The sequence below is a fragment of the Schistocerca serialis genome, chromosome 1 (assembly GCF_023864345.2).
Source record: "Schistocerca serialis cubense isolate TAMUIC-IGC-003099 chromosome 1, iqSchSeri2.2, whole genome shotgun sequence".
Lineage (NCBI taxonomy): Eukaryota > Metazoa > Arthropoda > Insecta > Orthoptera > Acrididae > Schistocerca > Schistocerca serialis.
This window is the reverse complement of record NC_064638.1, coordinates 649,278,080-649,294,144: the sequence shown is the minus strand read 5'-3', so window position 1 is coordinate 649,294,144 and position 16,065 is coordinate 649,278,080. Positions and strand designations below refer to the sequence as shown.

At 44.4% G+C, this 16,065-nt stretch overlaps 1 protein-coding gene across 1 annotated transcript in view; it reads right to left on the bottom strand.

Moving 5' to 3' along the window:
* Positions 1–13,452, bottom strand: part of LOC126479017 (toll-like receptor 4) — a 138,068-nt gene extending 124,616 nt beyond the window's left edge. The window contains exon 1 of the mRNA XM_050103748.1: positions 13,252–13,452. Coding sequence (XP_049959705.1) covers positions 13,252–13,428 — 177 coding nt within the window. The 5' untranslated portion in view covers positions 13,429–13,452. The remainder of the gene's footprint in view (positions 1–13,251) is intronic.
* Positions 13,453–16,065: the final 2,613 nt, after the last annotated feature.

Sequence of the window (16,065 nt, the reverse complement as noted above, 5' to 3'; positions counted from 1 at the left end):
AAAATCCTAGGAAGTTCTGGTCTTACGTTAAATCAGTAAGTGGCTCGAAACAGCATATCCAGACACACTGGGATGATGATGGCATTGAAACAGAGGATGATACGCGTAAAGCTGAAATACTAAACACCTTTTTCCAAAGCTGTTTCACAGAGGAAGACCGCATTGCAGTTCCTTCTCTAAATCGTCGCACAAACGAAAAATGGCTGACTTTGAAATAAGTGTCCAAGGAATAGAAAAGCAACTGGAATCACTCAACAGAGGAAAGTCCACTGGACCTGACGGGATACCAATTCGATTCTACACAGAGTACGCGAAAGAACTTGCCCGCCTTCTAACAGCCGTGTACCGCAAGTCTCTAGAGGAACGGAAGGTTCCAAATGATTGGAAAAGAGCACAGGTAGCCCCAGTCTTCAAGAAGGGTCGTCAAGAAGATGCGCAAAACTATAGACCTATATCTCTGACGTCGATCTGTTGTAGAATTTTAGAACATATTTTTTGCTCGAGTATCATGTCGTTTTTGGAAACCCAGAATCTACTATGTAGGAATCAACATGGATTCCGGAAACAGCGATCGTGTGAGACCCAACTCGCTTTATTTGTTCATGAGACCCAGATAATATTAGATACAGGCTCCCAGGTAGATGCTATTTTTCTTGACTTCCGGAAGGCGTTCGATACAGTTCCGCACTGTCGCCTGATAAACAAAGTAAGAACCTACGGAATATCAGACCAGCTGTGTGGCTGGATTGAAGAGTTTTTAGCAAACAGAACACAGCATGTTGTTATCAATGGAGAGACGTCTACAGACGTTAAAGTAACCTCTGGCGTGCCACAGGGGAGTGCTGTGGGACCATTGCTTTTCACAATATATATAAATGACCTAGTAGATAGTGTCGGAAGTTCCATGCGGCTTTTCGCGGATGATGCTGTAGTATACAGAGAAGTTGCAGCATTAGAAAATTGTAGCGAAATGCAGGAAGATCTGCAGCGGATAGGCACTTGGTGCAGGGATTGGCAACTGACCCTTAACATAGACAAATGTAATGTATTGCGAATACATAGAAAGAAGGATCCTTTATTGTATGATTATATGATAGCGAAACAAACACTGGTAGCAGTTACTTCTGTAAAATATCTGGGAGTATGCGTGCGGAACGATTTGAAGTGGAATGATCATATAAAATTAATTGTTGGTAAGGTGGGTACCAGGTTGAGATTCATTGGGAGAGTCCTTAGAAAATGTAGTCCATTAACAAAGGAGGTGGCTTACAAAACACTCGTTCGACCTATACTTGAGTGTTGCTCATCAGTGTAGGATCCGTACCAGATCGGGTTGACGGAGGAGATAGAGAAGATCCAAAGAAGAGCGGCGCGTTTCGTCACAGGGTTATTTGGTAACCGTGATAGCGTTACGGAGATGTTTAACAAACTCAAGTGGCAGACTCTGCAAGAGAGGCGCTCTGCATCGCGGTGTAGCTTGCTCGCCAGGTTTCGAGAGGGTTTGTTTCTGGATGAGGTATCGAATATATTGCTTCCCCCTACTTATACCTCCCGAGGAGATCACGAATGTAAAATTAGAGAGATTAGAGCGCGCACGGAGGCTTTCTGACAGTTGTTCTTCCCGCGAACCATACGCGACTGGAACAGGAAAGGAAGGTAATGACAGTGGCACGTAAAGTGCCCTCCGCCACACACCGTTGGGTGGCTTGCGGAGTATAAATGTAGATGTAGGTGTAGTTAAATTGAAGTAGATAGCTCCTGTGAATTAGTGTGGGTTGAGGACATTTTAGGAACTGGAATAAAACAATAATTGCATCCTTGTACAGACCTTCCAACTCGCATGATACAACTTCTAAAAGGTTCAAAGAAAACTTGAGTCTCATTTCAAGCACGCACGCGATTCATATGATTATAGTTCGTGGTGATTTCAATTTACTCTCTATATGTTGGCGAAAATACACCTTTAAACACGGAGGTATGTATGAAACATCACCCAGAAGAGTGCCAAACGCATTCTCTTAAAATTAATTCAAGCAACTAGTTCATAAGCTCACTCGTATAGCATGCAGTTGTGAAAACACACTTGACCTCTTAGCAATAAGTAATCCTGAGCTAATAACGTGCATCAAAACGGATATAACAATTAGTGAGATTGAATATTGTAAGTCTCAAATCCTCAAAAAAAAGCAGATAAAAATTCACTTGATGCCTTCCTGAGAGACAATCTCCACTCCTTCTAAATTAACTATGTACGGTTAAGTGTAGACAAGATGTGGCTTGAATTCAATGAACTAGTATCGACAGCAACTGAGAGATTTATACCAAATAAATTATGAAACGACGGAGCTGATTCCCCCTCCCCGGTACACACAATGGGTCAAAACACTGTTGCAGCAACAACGAAAAAAATACAGGGTGTTTCAAAAATGACCGGTATATTTGAAATGGCAATAAAAACTAAACGAGCAGCGATAGAAATACACCGTTTGTTGCAATATGCTTGGGACAACAGTACATTTTCAGGCGGACAAACTTTCGAAATTACAGTAGTTACAATTTTCAACAACAGATGGCGCTGCAAGTGATGTGAAAGATATAGAAGACAACGCAGTCTGTGGGTGCGCCATTCTGTACGTAGTCTTTCTGCTGTAAGCGTGTGCTGTTCACAACGTGCAAGTGTGCTGTAGACAACATGGTTTATTCCTTAGAACAGAGGATTTTTCTGGTGTTGGAATTCCACCGCCTAGAACACAGTGTTGTTGCAACAAGACGAAGTTTTCAACGGAGGTTTAATGTAACCAAAGGACCAAAAAGCGATACAATAAAGGATCTGTTTGAAAAATTTCAACAGACTGGGAACGTGACGGATGAACCACGTACGGCAACCACAGAGGGCAACGCACAGCTAGTGCAGCAGGTGATCCAACAGCGGCCTCGGGTTTCCGTTCGCCGTGTTGCAGCTGCGGTCCAAATGACGCCAACGTCCACGTATCGTCTCATGCGCCAGAGTTTACACCTCTATCCATACAAAATTCTAACGCGGCAAACCCTCAGCGCCGCTACCATTGCTGCACGAGAGACATTCGCTAACGATATAGTGCACAGGATTGATGACGGCGATATGCATGTGGGCAGCATTTGGTTTACTGACGAAGCTTATTTTTACCTGGACGGCTTCGTCAATAAACAGAACTGGCGCATATGGGGAACCGAAAAGCCCCATGTTGCAGTCCCATCGTCCCTGCATCCTCAAAAAGTACTGGTCTGGGCCGCCATTTCTTCCAAAGGAATCATTGACCCATTTTTGAGATCCGAAACGATTACTGCATCACGCTATCTGGACATTCTTCGTGAATTTGTGGCGGTACAAACTGCCTTAGACGACACTGCGAACACCTCGTGGTTTATGCAAGGTGGTGCCCGGCCACATCGCACGGCCGACGTCTTTAATTTCCTGAATGAATATTTCGATGATCGTGTGATTGCTTTAGGCTATCCGAAACATACAGGAGGCGGCGTGGATTGGCCTCCCTATTCGCCAGACATGAACCCCTGTGACTTCTTTCTGTGGGGACACTTGAAAGACCAGGTGTACCGCCAGAATCCAGAAACAATTGAACAGCTGAAGCAGTACATCTCATCTGCATGTGAAGCCATTCCGCCAGACACGTTGTCAAAAGTTTCGGGTAATTTCATTCAGAGACTACGCCATATTATTGCTACGCATGGTGGATATGTGGAAAATATCGTACTATAGAGTTTCCCAGACCGCAGCGCCATCTGTTGTTGAAAATTGTAACTACTGTAATTTCGAAAGTTTGTCTGCCTGAAAATGTACTGTTGTCCCAAGCATATTGCAACAAACGGTGTATTTCTATCGCTGTTCGTTTAGTTTTTATTGCCGTTTCAAATATACCGGTCATTTTTGAAACACCCTGTACATGCCAAATTTAAACGAACGCAAGTTTCGCGATCTTTTTTTTCAGAAGCTCGAAATTTAGCGCGGACTTCAAAGCGAGATGCTTATAATAGTTTCTACAACGAAGCATGGTCTCGAAATCTGGCAGAAAATCCAAAGAGATTCTGGTCGCATGTAACGTATGATGACGGAAAGACACGATCAGTGCCTTCTCTGAGCCATAACAATGGAAATACAATCGATGACAGCGATGCTAAAGCAAAATTATTAAACACAGCTGTACGAAATTCCTTCACGAAAGAAGACGAAGTAAATATTTCAGAATTCGAGTGAAGAACAGCTGCCAACATGAGTAACTTAGTAGTATATATCCTCAGTGTAGTGAAGCAACTCAAATCACTTAATAAAAGCAAGTCTTCCCGTTCAGATTGCAAACCAGTTAGGTTCCTTTCAGAGTATGGTGATACAATAGCTTCATACTTAACAATCATTTACTACTGCTCGCTGGGCGAAAGATCCGTACCCAAAGGCCGGAAAATTGCACAGGTCACAACAAGAAAGGCAACAGGAGTAATCCACTAATATATATGTAGCAGCATTTTGGACCGTGTGTTGGAACATTGTGAATTACCTCTAAGAGAACGGTCGATTGACATATAGTCTACAAGGATCTAGAAAACACAGTTCTAGTGAGACACAACTAGCTTTTTACTCACGTGAAATGTTGAATGCTATCGACAAAGTATTTCAAACTGGTTCCACATTTCAAGATTACCAGAACGCTTTTGACACAATACCTCACAAGCGACTTGCAATCAAATTACGTTCTTATAGAACATCGCGTGAGTCATGCGACTGGATTGGTGATTTACTTTCAGTGAGATCACAGTTTGTAGGAATTGAGTTAAACAAAAGTGATTTCCGGCGTTCCTCAAGGTGGTGTTATAGGCCCTCTGTTGTTCCTTATATACAGGTATATAAACTTTTTAGGAGACAATCTGAGCAGACATATTACATTGTTTGCGGATGATGCTGTCGTTTGTCGTCTCGAAAGGACAGCAGAAGAAAAAACCAGTTGTAAAACGATTTTGATAAGATGTCCGTATAGTGCGAAAATTGGAAATTGGCCCTAAATAAGGAAATTTGGGAGGTCATCCACATGAATGTAAAAAGGAATCCGTTAAAGTTAGATTACTCGATAAATCAATCAAGTCGAAACGCCGTAAATTCAACGAAATACTTAGGAAATGCAACTATGAATTGGAAGGAACACAAAGAAAATGTTGTGGTGAAGGCGAACGAAAGACAGCGTTTTATGTCAGCTCACTTAGAAAATGTAACAGATCTGCTAAACAGACGGCCTACACAACGCTTGTCCGTTCTCTTTCGAGTGCTGCTGCGCCGTGTGGGATCCTTACCAGATAGGACTAACGGAGTACATCGAGAAAGTTCAAAGAAAAACAGCACGTTTTGTATTATCAAGAAATAGGGAAGAGAGTATCACGGACGTAATACATGATTTGAGATGGATATCATTAGAACAAAGGCGTTTCTCGTTACGGTGGGATCTTCTCACGTAACTTGAGTCACCAACTTTCTCCTCCGAATGCGAAAATGTTTTGTTGACGCCAACTTACATAGGAAGGAACGATCATCATAATAAATTAAGGAAAATCAGAGCTATCACGGAAAGAAATTGGGGTTCGTTTTTTTCACTTTCTGGAATAATAGAGAATTATAGTCAAATTGGTTCGATGAATCGTCAGCTAGGCACTTAAGTGTGATTAGCAGAGTAGCCACGTAGACGTAGATGCAGGTGAATGAAGAGACAGAGAGTTAACATGTGTTATGTGATCTGAGGCTTTCCCTGCATATACAGGGTGTTACAAAAAGGTACGGCTAAACTTTCAGGAAACATTCCTCATACGCAAATAAAGAAAAGATGTTATGTGGACATGTGTCCGGAAACGCTTAATTTCCATGTTAGAGCTCATTTTACTACCGTCAGTATGTACTGTACTTCCTCGATTCACCACCAGTTGGCCCAATTGAAGGAAGGTAATGTTGACTTCGGTGCTTGTGTTGACATGTGACTCATTGCTCTACAGTACTAGCATCAAGCACATCAGTAAGTAGCATCAACAGTTTAGTGTTCATCACGAACGTGGTTTTGCAGTCAGTGCAATGTTTACAAATGCGGAGTTGGCAGATTTGATGTATGGATTAGCACGGGGCAATAGCCGTGGCGCGGTACGTCTGTATCGAGACAGATTTCCAGAACAAAGGTGTCCCGACAAGAAGACGTTCGAAGCAATTGATCGGCGTCTTAGGGAGCACGGAACATTCCAGCCTACGACTCGCGACTGGGGAAGACCTAGAACGACGAGGACACCTGCAATGGACGAGGCAATTCTTCGTGCAGTTGACGATAACCCTAATGTCAGCGTCAGAGAAGTTGCTGCTGTACAAGGTAACGTTGACCACGTCACTGTATGGAGAGTACTACGGGAGAACCAGTTGTTTCCGTACCATGTACAGCGTGTGCAGGCACTATCAGCAGCTAATTGGCCTCCACGGGTACACTTCTGCGAATGGTTCATCCAACAATGTGTCAATCCTCATTTCAGTGCAAATGTTCTCTTTACGGATGAGGCTTCATTCCAACGTGATCAAATTGTAAATTTTCACAATCAACATGTGTGGGCTGACGAGAATCCGCACGCAATTGTGCAATCACGTCATCAACACAGATTTTCTGTGAACGTTTGGGCAGGCATTGTTGGTGATGTCTTGATTGGGCCCCATGTTCTTCCACCTAAGCTCAATGGAGCACGTTATCATGATTTCATACGGGATACACTACCTGACCCATTGAGCTCATAGTGTATCTCTTGAAACAGGAATGCTAAAGCGTTATGTGTAAGCTTGGATCCCACTGCAGTGCTGCCGCCGGTTTTCTTGAATGGAAGCATCAGTGTGTCTTGGTGCTGAATGACAATCCTTATTTCACCATTCTTTTTAAATGTGGTTGAAGCATAAGGTTTATGTAAGAACTATTCCTGATGTACAATTCGCTCATCATACCTGTGCTGCTAGAACATATGCCTTTACAAGTACGACACAGCATATGGTTCATGCACGATGGAGCTCCTGCACATTTCAGTCGAAGTGTTCGTACGCTTCTCAACAACAGATTCGGTGACCGATGGATTGGTAGAGGCGGACCAATTCCATGGCCTCCACGCTCCCCTGACCTCAACCTTCTTGACTTTCATTTATGGGGGCATTTGAAAGCTCTTGTCTACGCAACCCCGGTACCAAATGTAGAGACTCTTCGTGCTCGTATTGTGGACGGCTGTGATAGAATACGCCATTCTCCAGGGCTGCATCAGCGCCTCAGGGATTCCATGCGACGGAGGGTGGATGCATGTATCCTCGCTAACGGAGGACATTTTGAACATTTCCTGTAACAAAGTGTTTGAATTCACGCTGGTACGTTCTGTTGCTGTGTGTTTCCATTCGATGATTAATGTGATTTGAAGAGAAGTAATAAAATGAGCTGTAACATGGAAAGTAAGCGTTTCTGGACACATGACCCCATAACATATTTTCTTTCTTTGTGTGTGAGGAATGTTTCCTGAAAGTTTGGCCGTACCTTTTTGTAACGCCCTGTATGCTCTTTGAAGGGTTCTCGTGTGTCCACGAGGTTACGAACTTCTAATACCCACGTGAAGGCAGAGGATCACGATATCCGTGATATTCCTGGAATCTACAATAGGTTGTGTTCTGTTGACCTTTTACGTAGAGTTTCTTGTAAAGACAGAACCCACACAACTACACGGAGTACCCCACGGTCTGCCCCAACGATCGGAAGGTAGTCAAATTTGCACGTATCTCTGTTATTACCCATAACACGTGAGACTGTCCCACTGTCAATGCACAATGTTAAAAAAATGATGGCCGCGAGTTATTTCACGCTGTTGCATTGGGTGAGCACTCCCTCTCCAACATGGCTGCCACTTTGCCACCATTGTGGTACAAAAGAAGCGATAGAAACGAATTGAGAATGATTTCATTATTGGTTACTTTCACTTTTGGTGAACCTAAAATAAAGTTGCTGCAGGACATTTCAGACATTTCGATAGGACAAAATTCAGCAGGTCTAACGACAGCAGGGATTCTGAGACGATAGTCTCATTGGACGTGACAGCTCCAAAGAAATTTTTTCGAAACCACGTTGTTTGGGACTAATTTATTCCTCCATAAATATATCGTACAAGAATTATTCTGAATCTATTGTCTTCAGCTTATTTTCATGGCCATTACAACACATAAAGAGAGCACAATAACACATTTAAAAAGTTTTCAGCTAGCTAGTGTCATATTTCCAGATAATCACCCCAACTTTCGACAGCGACGAACGAAGTAGGTGGCTGACAAAACTCCGTTCGACCATTACTTGAATATTGCTCGTCAGTATGGGATCCGTACCCGATAGGATTGATACAGAAAGTAGGGAAGGTCCAAGGAAGAGCAGCGCGTTTCGCTACAGGTTCTTTTAGTAAGCACGAAAGCGTCACAGAGATGATCAAACAGCTGCAGTGGCAGAAAATGCAAGAGAGGCGCTGTGCATCACGGTGTGGTTTACCGTCAAAGTTCGGAGAGTGTACGTTGCTAACAGAGTCAAAAAATTGCATCTTCTCGTGTATATCTCGTGAAAGGTCGTGAAGATAATATCAGAGAGTTTGGAGCAATCGTTCTTTCCATTCACGACGGCAACAGGATAGTTGGGAAGCGACAATGGTGCACAAAATGTCCTCCGCGACACACTTGAAGGTGCCTTGCGAACTAAAGATGTTGATGCAGAAGCCTGTATATTGCAGTCGTAAAAATTTTGACAACTGAGGCTAGCCACTGTCTTACAGCTTCGACAACAGCATCTCAGCCGAGAAAGTGTTGGCGACGCAGTCCATAGGCCCAGAGACATGGAAGCCTGAAGACACTACATCAAGACTGTTCGATGGATTTAGTTGGGCAGTCCATCCAAATGTGTCAATAAATTCCGTTCAAATGGTTCAAATTGCTCTGAGCACTATGGGACTCAACTGCTGTGGTCATCAGTCCCCTAGAACTTAGAACTACTTAAACCTAACTAACCTAAGGACATCACACACATCCATGCCCGAGGCAGGATTCTAACCTGCGACCTTAGCAGCAGCGCCGCTCCGGACTGGAGCGCCTAGAACCGCACGACCACCGCGGCCGGCATAAATTCCGTCGACGCAGAACTATTGTGGATCTAGCGTTATCGCATTATGTACGGAAGTTATTCTCTTGCCTCGTTCTCAGTGGTGTCTTGTAATGTTGTGACTCGACAGTTGCTTTAGACTCCGGATTTTCCAAAATACTAAACCCGCTTACCCATATCCCCAGAGATGGCTGCATATTGAATTTCTGCTTTGTTGTACAATTCACATTTCGCCCATTCCGGAAATAACTTATGGTGGCTACATCTCATTCAAACGTTAATGACGAAGGTCTTCAGAAAGGTACAAAAATGTTTGCATCCGACGATATTTTGGTCTGGTGCAAGCATCTGTGGGATGCATCTCGCACAGACTGCGCGGTAAACAACGTCTCGTAACATTTCGTCTAAAGCGTTACAGTCGACATTTAAGGCTTAACACATAATTACTTACTCGCACTCAATCACCACGGCCGAGTTTATAGAGACGTTGTTCATTATGATGGATGGAAGCTGAGCGTGTTCGATAGTGGTTTAAGTGCACTGCCTTGCACTACAGACGTCTGTTGAATTATCTCCACACACTCTTATCACTCGTTGATAGATATTAGTGGACGTAATTTGTCCAGTGGTGAGGAGTGCAATGACACGTATCTACACTGCCGGAATAAAATTAGTACACCCTTGTAGAGCTCTCCAGTTCACTCAAGCTGGGACACACATATTAGTACGTTGTGCAGTCACCACAGCTGATATTGCAAGCGCTGACTCTGGCATCCAGTCTATCGTACAAATGGAGAATACTGTTCTGGGATACATTATGCCCCGTCTGCTCGACCTGTCCACATAGATCTATAAGAGTTGTTGGTTGACAAGTCGCACGAGTCAATTATTGTGCCATAGACGTAGTCTGGAGATCACACTGGCCAGGGAAGTTTCCGCCCATCTTATAGGGCACGTTGAGTCTCACGGTCAGTGAGTGGACGAGCATGATCTGTTGGAATAACACATCACCTTCCTGTCACAAAAACAGCACAAGAATGGGTCACTGCATTCTGCATTTATCGAGCGCGGTTAGCGTCCCCCCCCCTTTCCCCCTCACCACAGAGATACCAAAAGTGACTGAGTGTAGTCACTTGGAGAAACCCAGACCATAAGGCCTGGAGTGGGGCGGCCAGTGTGGCTTGGATGAATACAGTCTACGAGACGGTGCTCACTAGTTCTGTGTCTTACTCGCAAACGACCATCACTTGCGTGCAGGCAGGATCTGCTTTAATCGCTGAAGACCACGTCGCGCCATTCCATCTCCCAAGTGATCCTCTAAGGCGCCAGGCGAGTCGTGCACGTTTATCCTGTAGCATAAGTGGAATATGGGCTAGAGCTGTGTGTGTGTGTCCGTAGTCCCAGTGCTAATAACTGGTCTGCAACCGTGTTGACATGTCTGGGCTAATAACCCATTTTCTTGCACTTTCGTAACTGTACGATCTGCCACTGCTGTCCTTACAATACGACGATCCTGGTCGGCGTCTTTGCAGCATGGATGTACAGAAACTCATTTACGGATGTGAGAATGATCATGTAACCACTGATAGCAACAACGTTGAACAACTGCGGTAGTACGTCCAACACGTGTGCCACTTCTCCGAAAGAGCTATCCTGCTATTCAGAAAGCCACAGTTCGAACTCCCTTAATTGGCTATAGCAAGCACGATTGCGTCTCCATGGTATGACTGCCTGCCTGCTTGCTTCACACTTTTGGACCTCACCGAGCCTTCTGGCTGTGAGCACTCTCTATTGAAAGGTAGACACAGTTGTTGTGCTCTGTTAGTTATGCCACAATGCTATCTGTTGTCGGACCACGTTGAAACCATTATCAGTAAATCTACTATCCCCTAGGTCGGTTTCCTAAACTGACAAACGTCTGGGAGAGCGGTGTCCTGACCACGTGCCCCTCCATTTCGCATCGAGTGACGCCTGTGGGCTAAGGATGACACTGCGGCCTGTCGGTACTGTTGGACCTTCACGGCCTGTTCGGGTAGAGTTTAGTTTTCTTTACTATCCTCCAGGTGGCAAATGTCGTCATTGGATAAAAATCGACATAGTCTTTCCAGATGTACTGATTTTTTATTCTGGCAGTGTGTTTTACATGTACTTCGATGTCTGACGTAGTACTGGAACTCTCGCCTACTGGTGTCACAGGACAACGCAAACAACATGACAGAAGTGGGATGAAGTAATAATTAGGAGTACATCAACATAGTTTGGCTCGGAAACTCAAAGTCAACGAAAAAAATAATAAGGAGTAGTTAATTACGACACTCTAAATGCTGTAAAGAGGACGCAATTCACAATATGTTTTGTGGAATGTATTATTCTCTATCTTGACTGAGCTCCAAGATATCGCCTTGAAGAAACTAAAACGAAACATCTTCTCTGTATTTACTGATCACACATCCGCAACAGGCAAGAGATTCTGCGCAATGTCTTACTGAGCGACATTCCTGTAGGGCTGTGGTGAAACTCTGCATGTCTTTATCTTTCAGTGTAGTTACCTGAAGCGAAAAGTCACGTAACTACAACTATCAACAACAACACCGTACTGGCTTTGTTTCAGGGAACGACTGCCTGAACCTCTTGCTATGCGAAGAACCCCTAAATTTGAACTTTCAAATTCTCCTCTTTCAAATGGCTCTGAGCACTATGGGACTTAACAGTCCCCTAGAACTTAGAACTACTTAAACCTAACGAACCTAAGGACAGCACACAACACCCAGTCATCACGAGGCAGAGAAAATCCCTGACCCCGCCGGGAATCGAACCCGGGGACCCGGAACCCGGGCGTGGGAAGCGAGAACGCTACCGCACGACCACGAGCTGCGGACTTCTCCTCTTTCTTCTGGTGCTATCATCATCAGTTCATGGCTACTGTTGGTGGCTGTTTATAGACGTACGAATGCGAACAATAGTTTTAATTTCTGTATATAGCAGATTGCCAGATTTCCGCAAGTACTCGAACATTGGTTCAATTTCTGAATCCAGATAGATACTATGCAAACCGATGTGAGCGCACTGCAGGAGGTGCTTAGCATTTTCTAATCGTATATGCAGTGCGGAAAGAATGCCTCTGTGCGTGCAGTGATTGCAATCTTGTCATCACCGTTGCTAAGGGAACGATATGTACAGAGTCTAACAGTTCAGATTCCCCATGATTTCCGTGACGCGTTCTTGTGAATCAAACAAATCTGAGACCAATCCTGGCGCCATTCTTTGTATACGTTCATCGTATTTGGTATGTGTCGTACACACGTAAGCAATAGTCTAAGATAGGATTCACAAGATATTTGTACGCACTTTTCACCGTAGAGTATGTTTTTACAGTATCTTGGCAATGAATTGAAGTCCGCGGCCAGCCTATGTAATCATTCCATTTCATATCCCTGCAAATCGTTAACCCCAGGTGTTTGTCTCACTTGAGTGTCTCTGTGAATTGTAGTAGTATGGTTGCACCTTTTTTGTTTTAGTTTAGTGAACTGCATAACCCGACGTATCTATACTTTTACAGTAAGTTGTACCACTTCGAATACTTATCAAGATGTGATTGAGCATTTAGAAGCCTTCTTGAGACAGTATGTGATTACAGATAACTGCATCATCAGCAAAAAAGTGTGAGGTTATTGCTAAGACATTAATATGGAACATGAAGGGAAAACGTCTCGACACATTTTTCTGTTGCACGCCTGAACTTATTGCGTTTTACCTCTAGTGGGCCTGGTGCATCCAGCAAGAAGAAAATGTACTGAGACTCCTTAAAGCAGTTATTTTGTTCTGAGTAACTGTAAAGGAAGTAACTCTCATTAGCCAAACACGAAGCCGCAAATTTCAGCTGCGCATGCACCTGCGCCGCACGGAGAGGCCGCGCGGATTGAGGCGTCATATCACGGACTGCGCGGCCCCTCCCGCCGGAGGTTCGAGTCCTCCCTCGGGCATGGGTTATTTTATGTAGTGTGTAAGTCTAGGGACCGATGACCTAAGCAGTTTGGTCCCTTAGGAACTCACACACATTTGAACATGCAGCGGCGGACAGTACCTGTTGCTCAGTTCCGTTGACGAAAGAAAACCGGCAAGCCTCCAGTGGCTCCACGTCTTTCATTTCATTGCACGTGAGGCTGCCGATGTCAATCTCCTTGTATCGGATCTCACTGGCTGCTGAAGTTGGTAAGATGAGCAAGGCGAGCGCCAGAGGCGGGACCCACGTGGCAGCCATGGCCGGCGTCGCCCAGCTGCTGCGACACTGCAGCCACAGCGCTGGCTGCCCGGGACGTGGTCTGCGGGAGAGCCTCCCCCACCTCCGTGCCTGGTGAGCGAGGTCGTGCTCTCCCCTCCTCCTGCCCGTCACCGACGTCGCTCTTACGTAGCGACGGGGACAGCTGTGCGGCCTCCAGAACTGGTTACACGGGAACTGCACCTCACAAGACGTCTTTGTCCATCCGTACGTTTGGCGCGTAGGTGCGGATCCAGAGTTCGGTTCTGGAATGCGTGTGTGTGTGTGTGTGTGTGTGTGTGTGTTCACACAGGTGTGGAGGGAGGGAAAGGTGGAAGACATGGTTCACCGCTGCCTCTGTCTCCCCTCCTCCCAAGACTTGCCGTCACACCCACTTTTAATAATACTAATTTCTTTACACCGGAGAATAATACGTTACTTTAGAATAACGCCCAAGTTACCACAATAAGGAAATATTAGTCTTTGGAAAGCCGAAAATTTGAGAACTGTATGTGTCATGCAATTATTTTGAAAATAATAAGGGGAAAAATCTTTCACAACTTCGATAATGTCAGAATCTACACAATATAAAATCGAAGTTAACAGCATTTCACCAAGGACTACAACACTGAACAGATGTCAGCAAAATCTGACTATACGACCGTGTAAATGAGGAGAACGCTTAAATAAATTCATTTCCGAAGTTAGGCCCTGTCCATGTGAAGCGCTAAGAACAGTGATGCAGCCTGGTAACCAAGATGATTTTATTCAGATTCGCGCCTGCCGTGGAATTATATGAAGAGAATGCTGTGCCTTATCTTTCTGAATTGTTACTGGTCATGTCGCAGGCCCATCCACGTAGGCAGGCCTTCAGGCGAGCAAATTAGAAGTATCCTGCGTCAAACGTAGATATTATGTTAAAGAAATCCGTGCCATTTTTGAGATAGTTTTCATGTTTATTTTCCAAAATCGAGTAGTGAAATTTCGAAACTAGTTTATGTAATAACATAAATCTGTCTGATAGTTTTTGAGGAGGCGTGGGAGGCTAGGTAATTTCTCTGATGACCCGTTGGATTCCCGTTCATTGGTGGGAACTACGAAGGAAGCGGCAAGGAAGAATCTGAAAGCATTTTTACTACAAACGGATGTTAGAATTTAATAATACAAACGTGGTGTATGAAAAAATTCAGAAACTTTAGGGATTTATTCTCGACATCAAAACCTTGCAAAAAATTCATATAAACACTGGTCCGTAGGTCCCTCTTTAGTGAGATTTGAAAGCATTTAATATTTAAAGTAAAAAAATGAAACATTCATCAAATACGTTTATACATATCAAACTATTTATTATTCATGGTTAAAAAAGTGATATACTCACCAAAAATATTTACATTTTAAAAAGTTGCTCGAAGTGAAGAACTCTTGCTTCCATGTATCCTGTGAACCAGTATTACAAATTTTGCTGATCGTTGTGAAAAATTAGTGGTTTGTTCCGTACTCAGGCGAATGCATTTTGGATATGCTCCCTCACATCGACTATGGATACGGGAGTTGTATACATCAGACCGGCATGGCTGCTTGGCCGGCTGGTAAGCACGGTGCGACACGCCATAGCAGCTGCTTTTGGCCGACTAATACAGAGGCTTCCGGCACACCATTCATGAGTCAGTTAGTGGTACCATAATTATGTATCCTCTGCCAAACACAATCAGGTGGCTCGCGGAGTATCGATATAGATCTACTTGTAGACTCTGTGCAGCATCGGGACTGACTGCGGCCGGAGTGGTTGCACTCCTTCAGCCAGCCGCTGAGCTGTCGTCTGTGCGGCAAGTTTTATTCGTAGAGAGATCAGCCAGTTGCCCTCGAGCATGCTTTTATTGTGGTCTCTTCCGCTTCAGCCGTTTCCAGGAGAGGAGGTTTGTATCTGCTTGCTGTTGCTCGGTGCCAAGGCCGATAGCTCGCAACATGCGCAACGCCACAGTTTACACACTTACGTATGTACGTTCTTCATAGTGGCAGTTTAGTGCTCGCGTAACTGCCGGGGCACTTGACACGTATTTCAGGGAAGGAGGAGCTGCAAACTGCCAGAGTAATGCGCCACCATCGTGTGTAGAGGTATATCATCAAGTACATCTGCATCTACATCTACTTGAATACTACGAAATTCACGCTCAAGTAATTGGAACAGAGTTCATCGAAACACTTTCACACTGTTTCTCTACAGTTTCACTCTCTCTTTCCGTACAAGTTCATTCTCTTATCTTATCACAATGTTTATTTCTCTCTATGTAAGTGGGCGTCGAAGAAATATTTTCACTTTCGGAAGAGAAAGTTCTGGATTGAAATTTCGAGGCTGGCCGCTGTGGCCGAGCGGTTCTAGGCGCTTCAGTCTGGACAGTCTGGAACCGCGCGACCGCTACGGTCGCAGGTTCGAATCCTGCCTCGGGCATGGATGTGTGTGACGTCCTTAGGTTAGTTAGGTTTAAGTAGTTCTAAGTTCTAGGGGACTGATGACCTCAGATGTTAAGTCCCATAGTGCTCAGAGTCATTTGAACCATTTTTTTTTTTTTTTTGAAATTTCGTGACAAGCTCTTGCCGCAGCGACAAACGCCTTTGCCACTTCAGTTCACGTATCAAGCC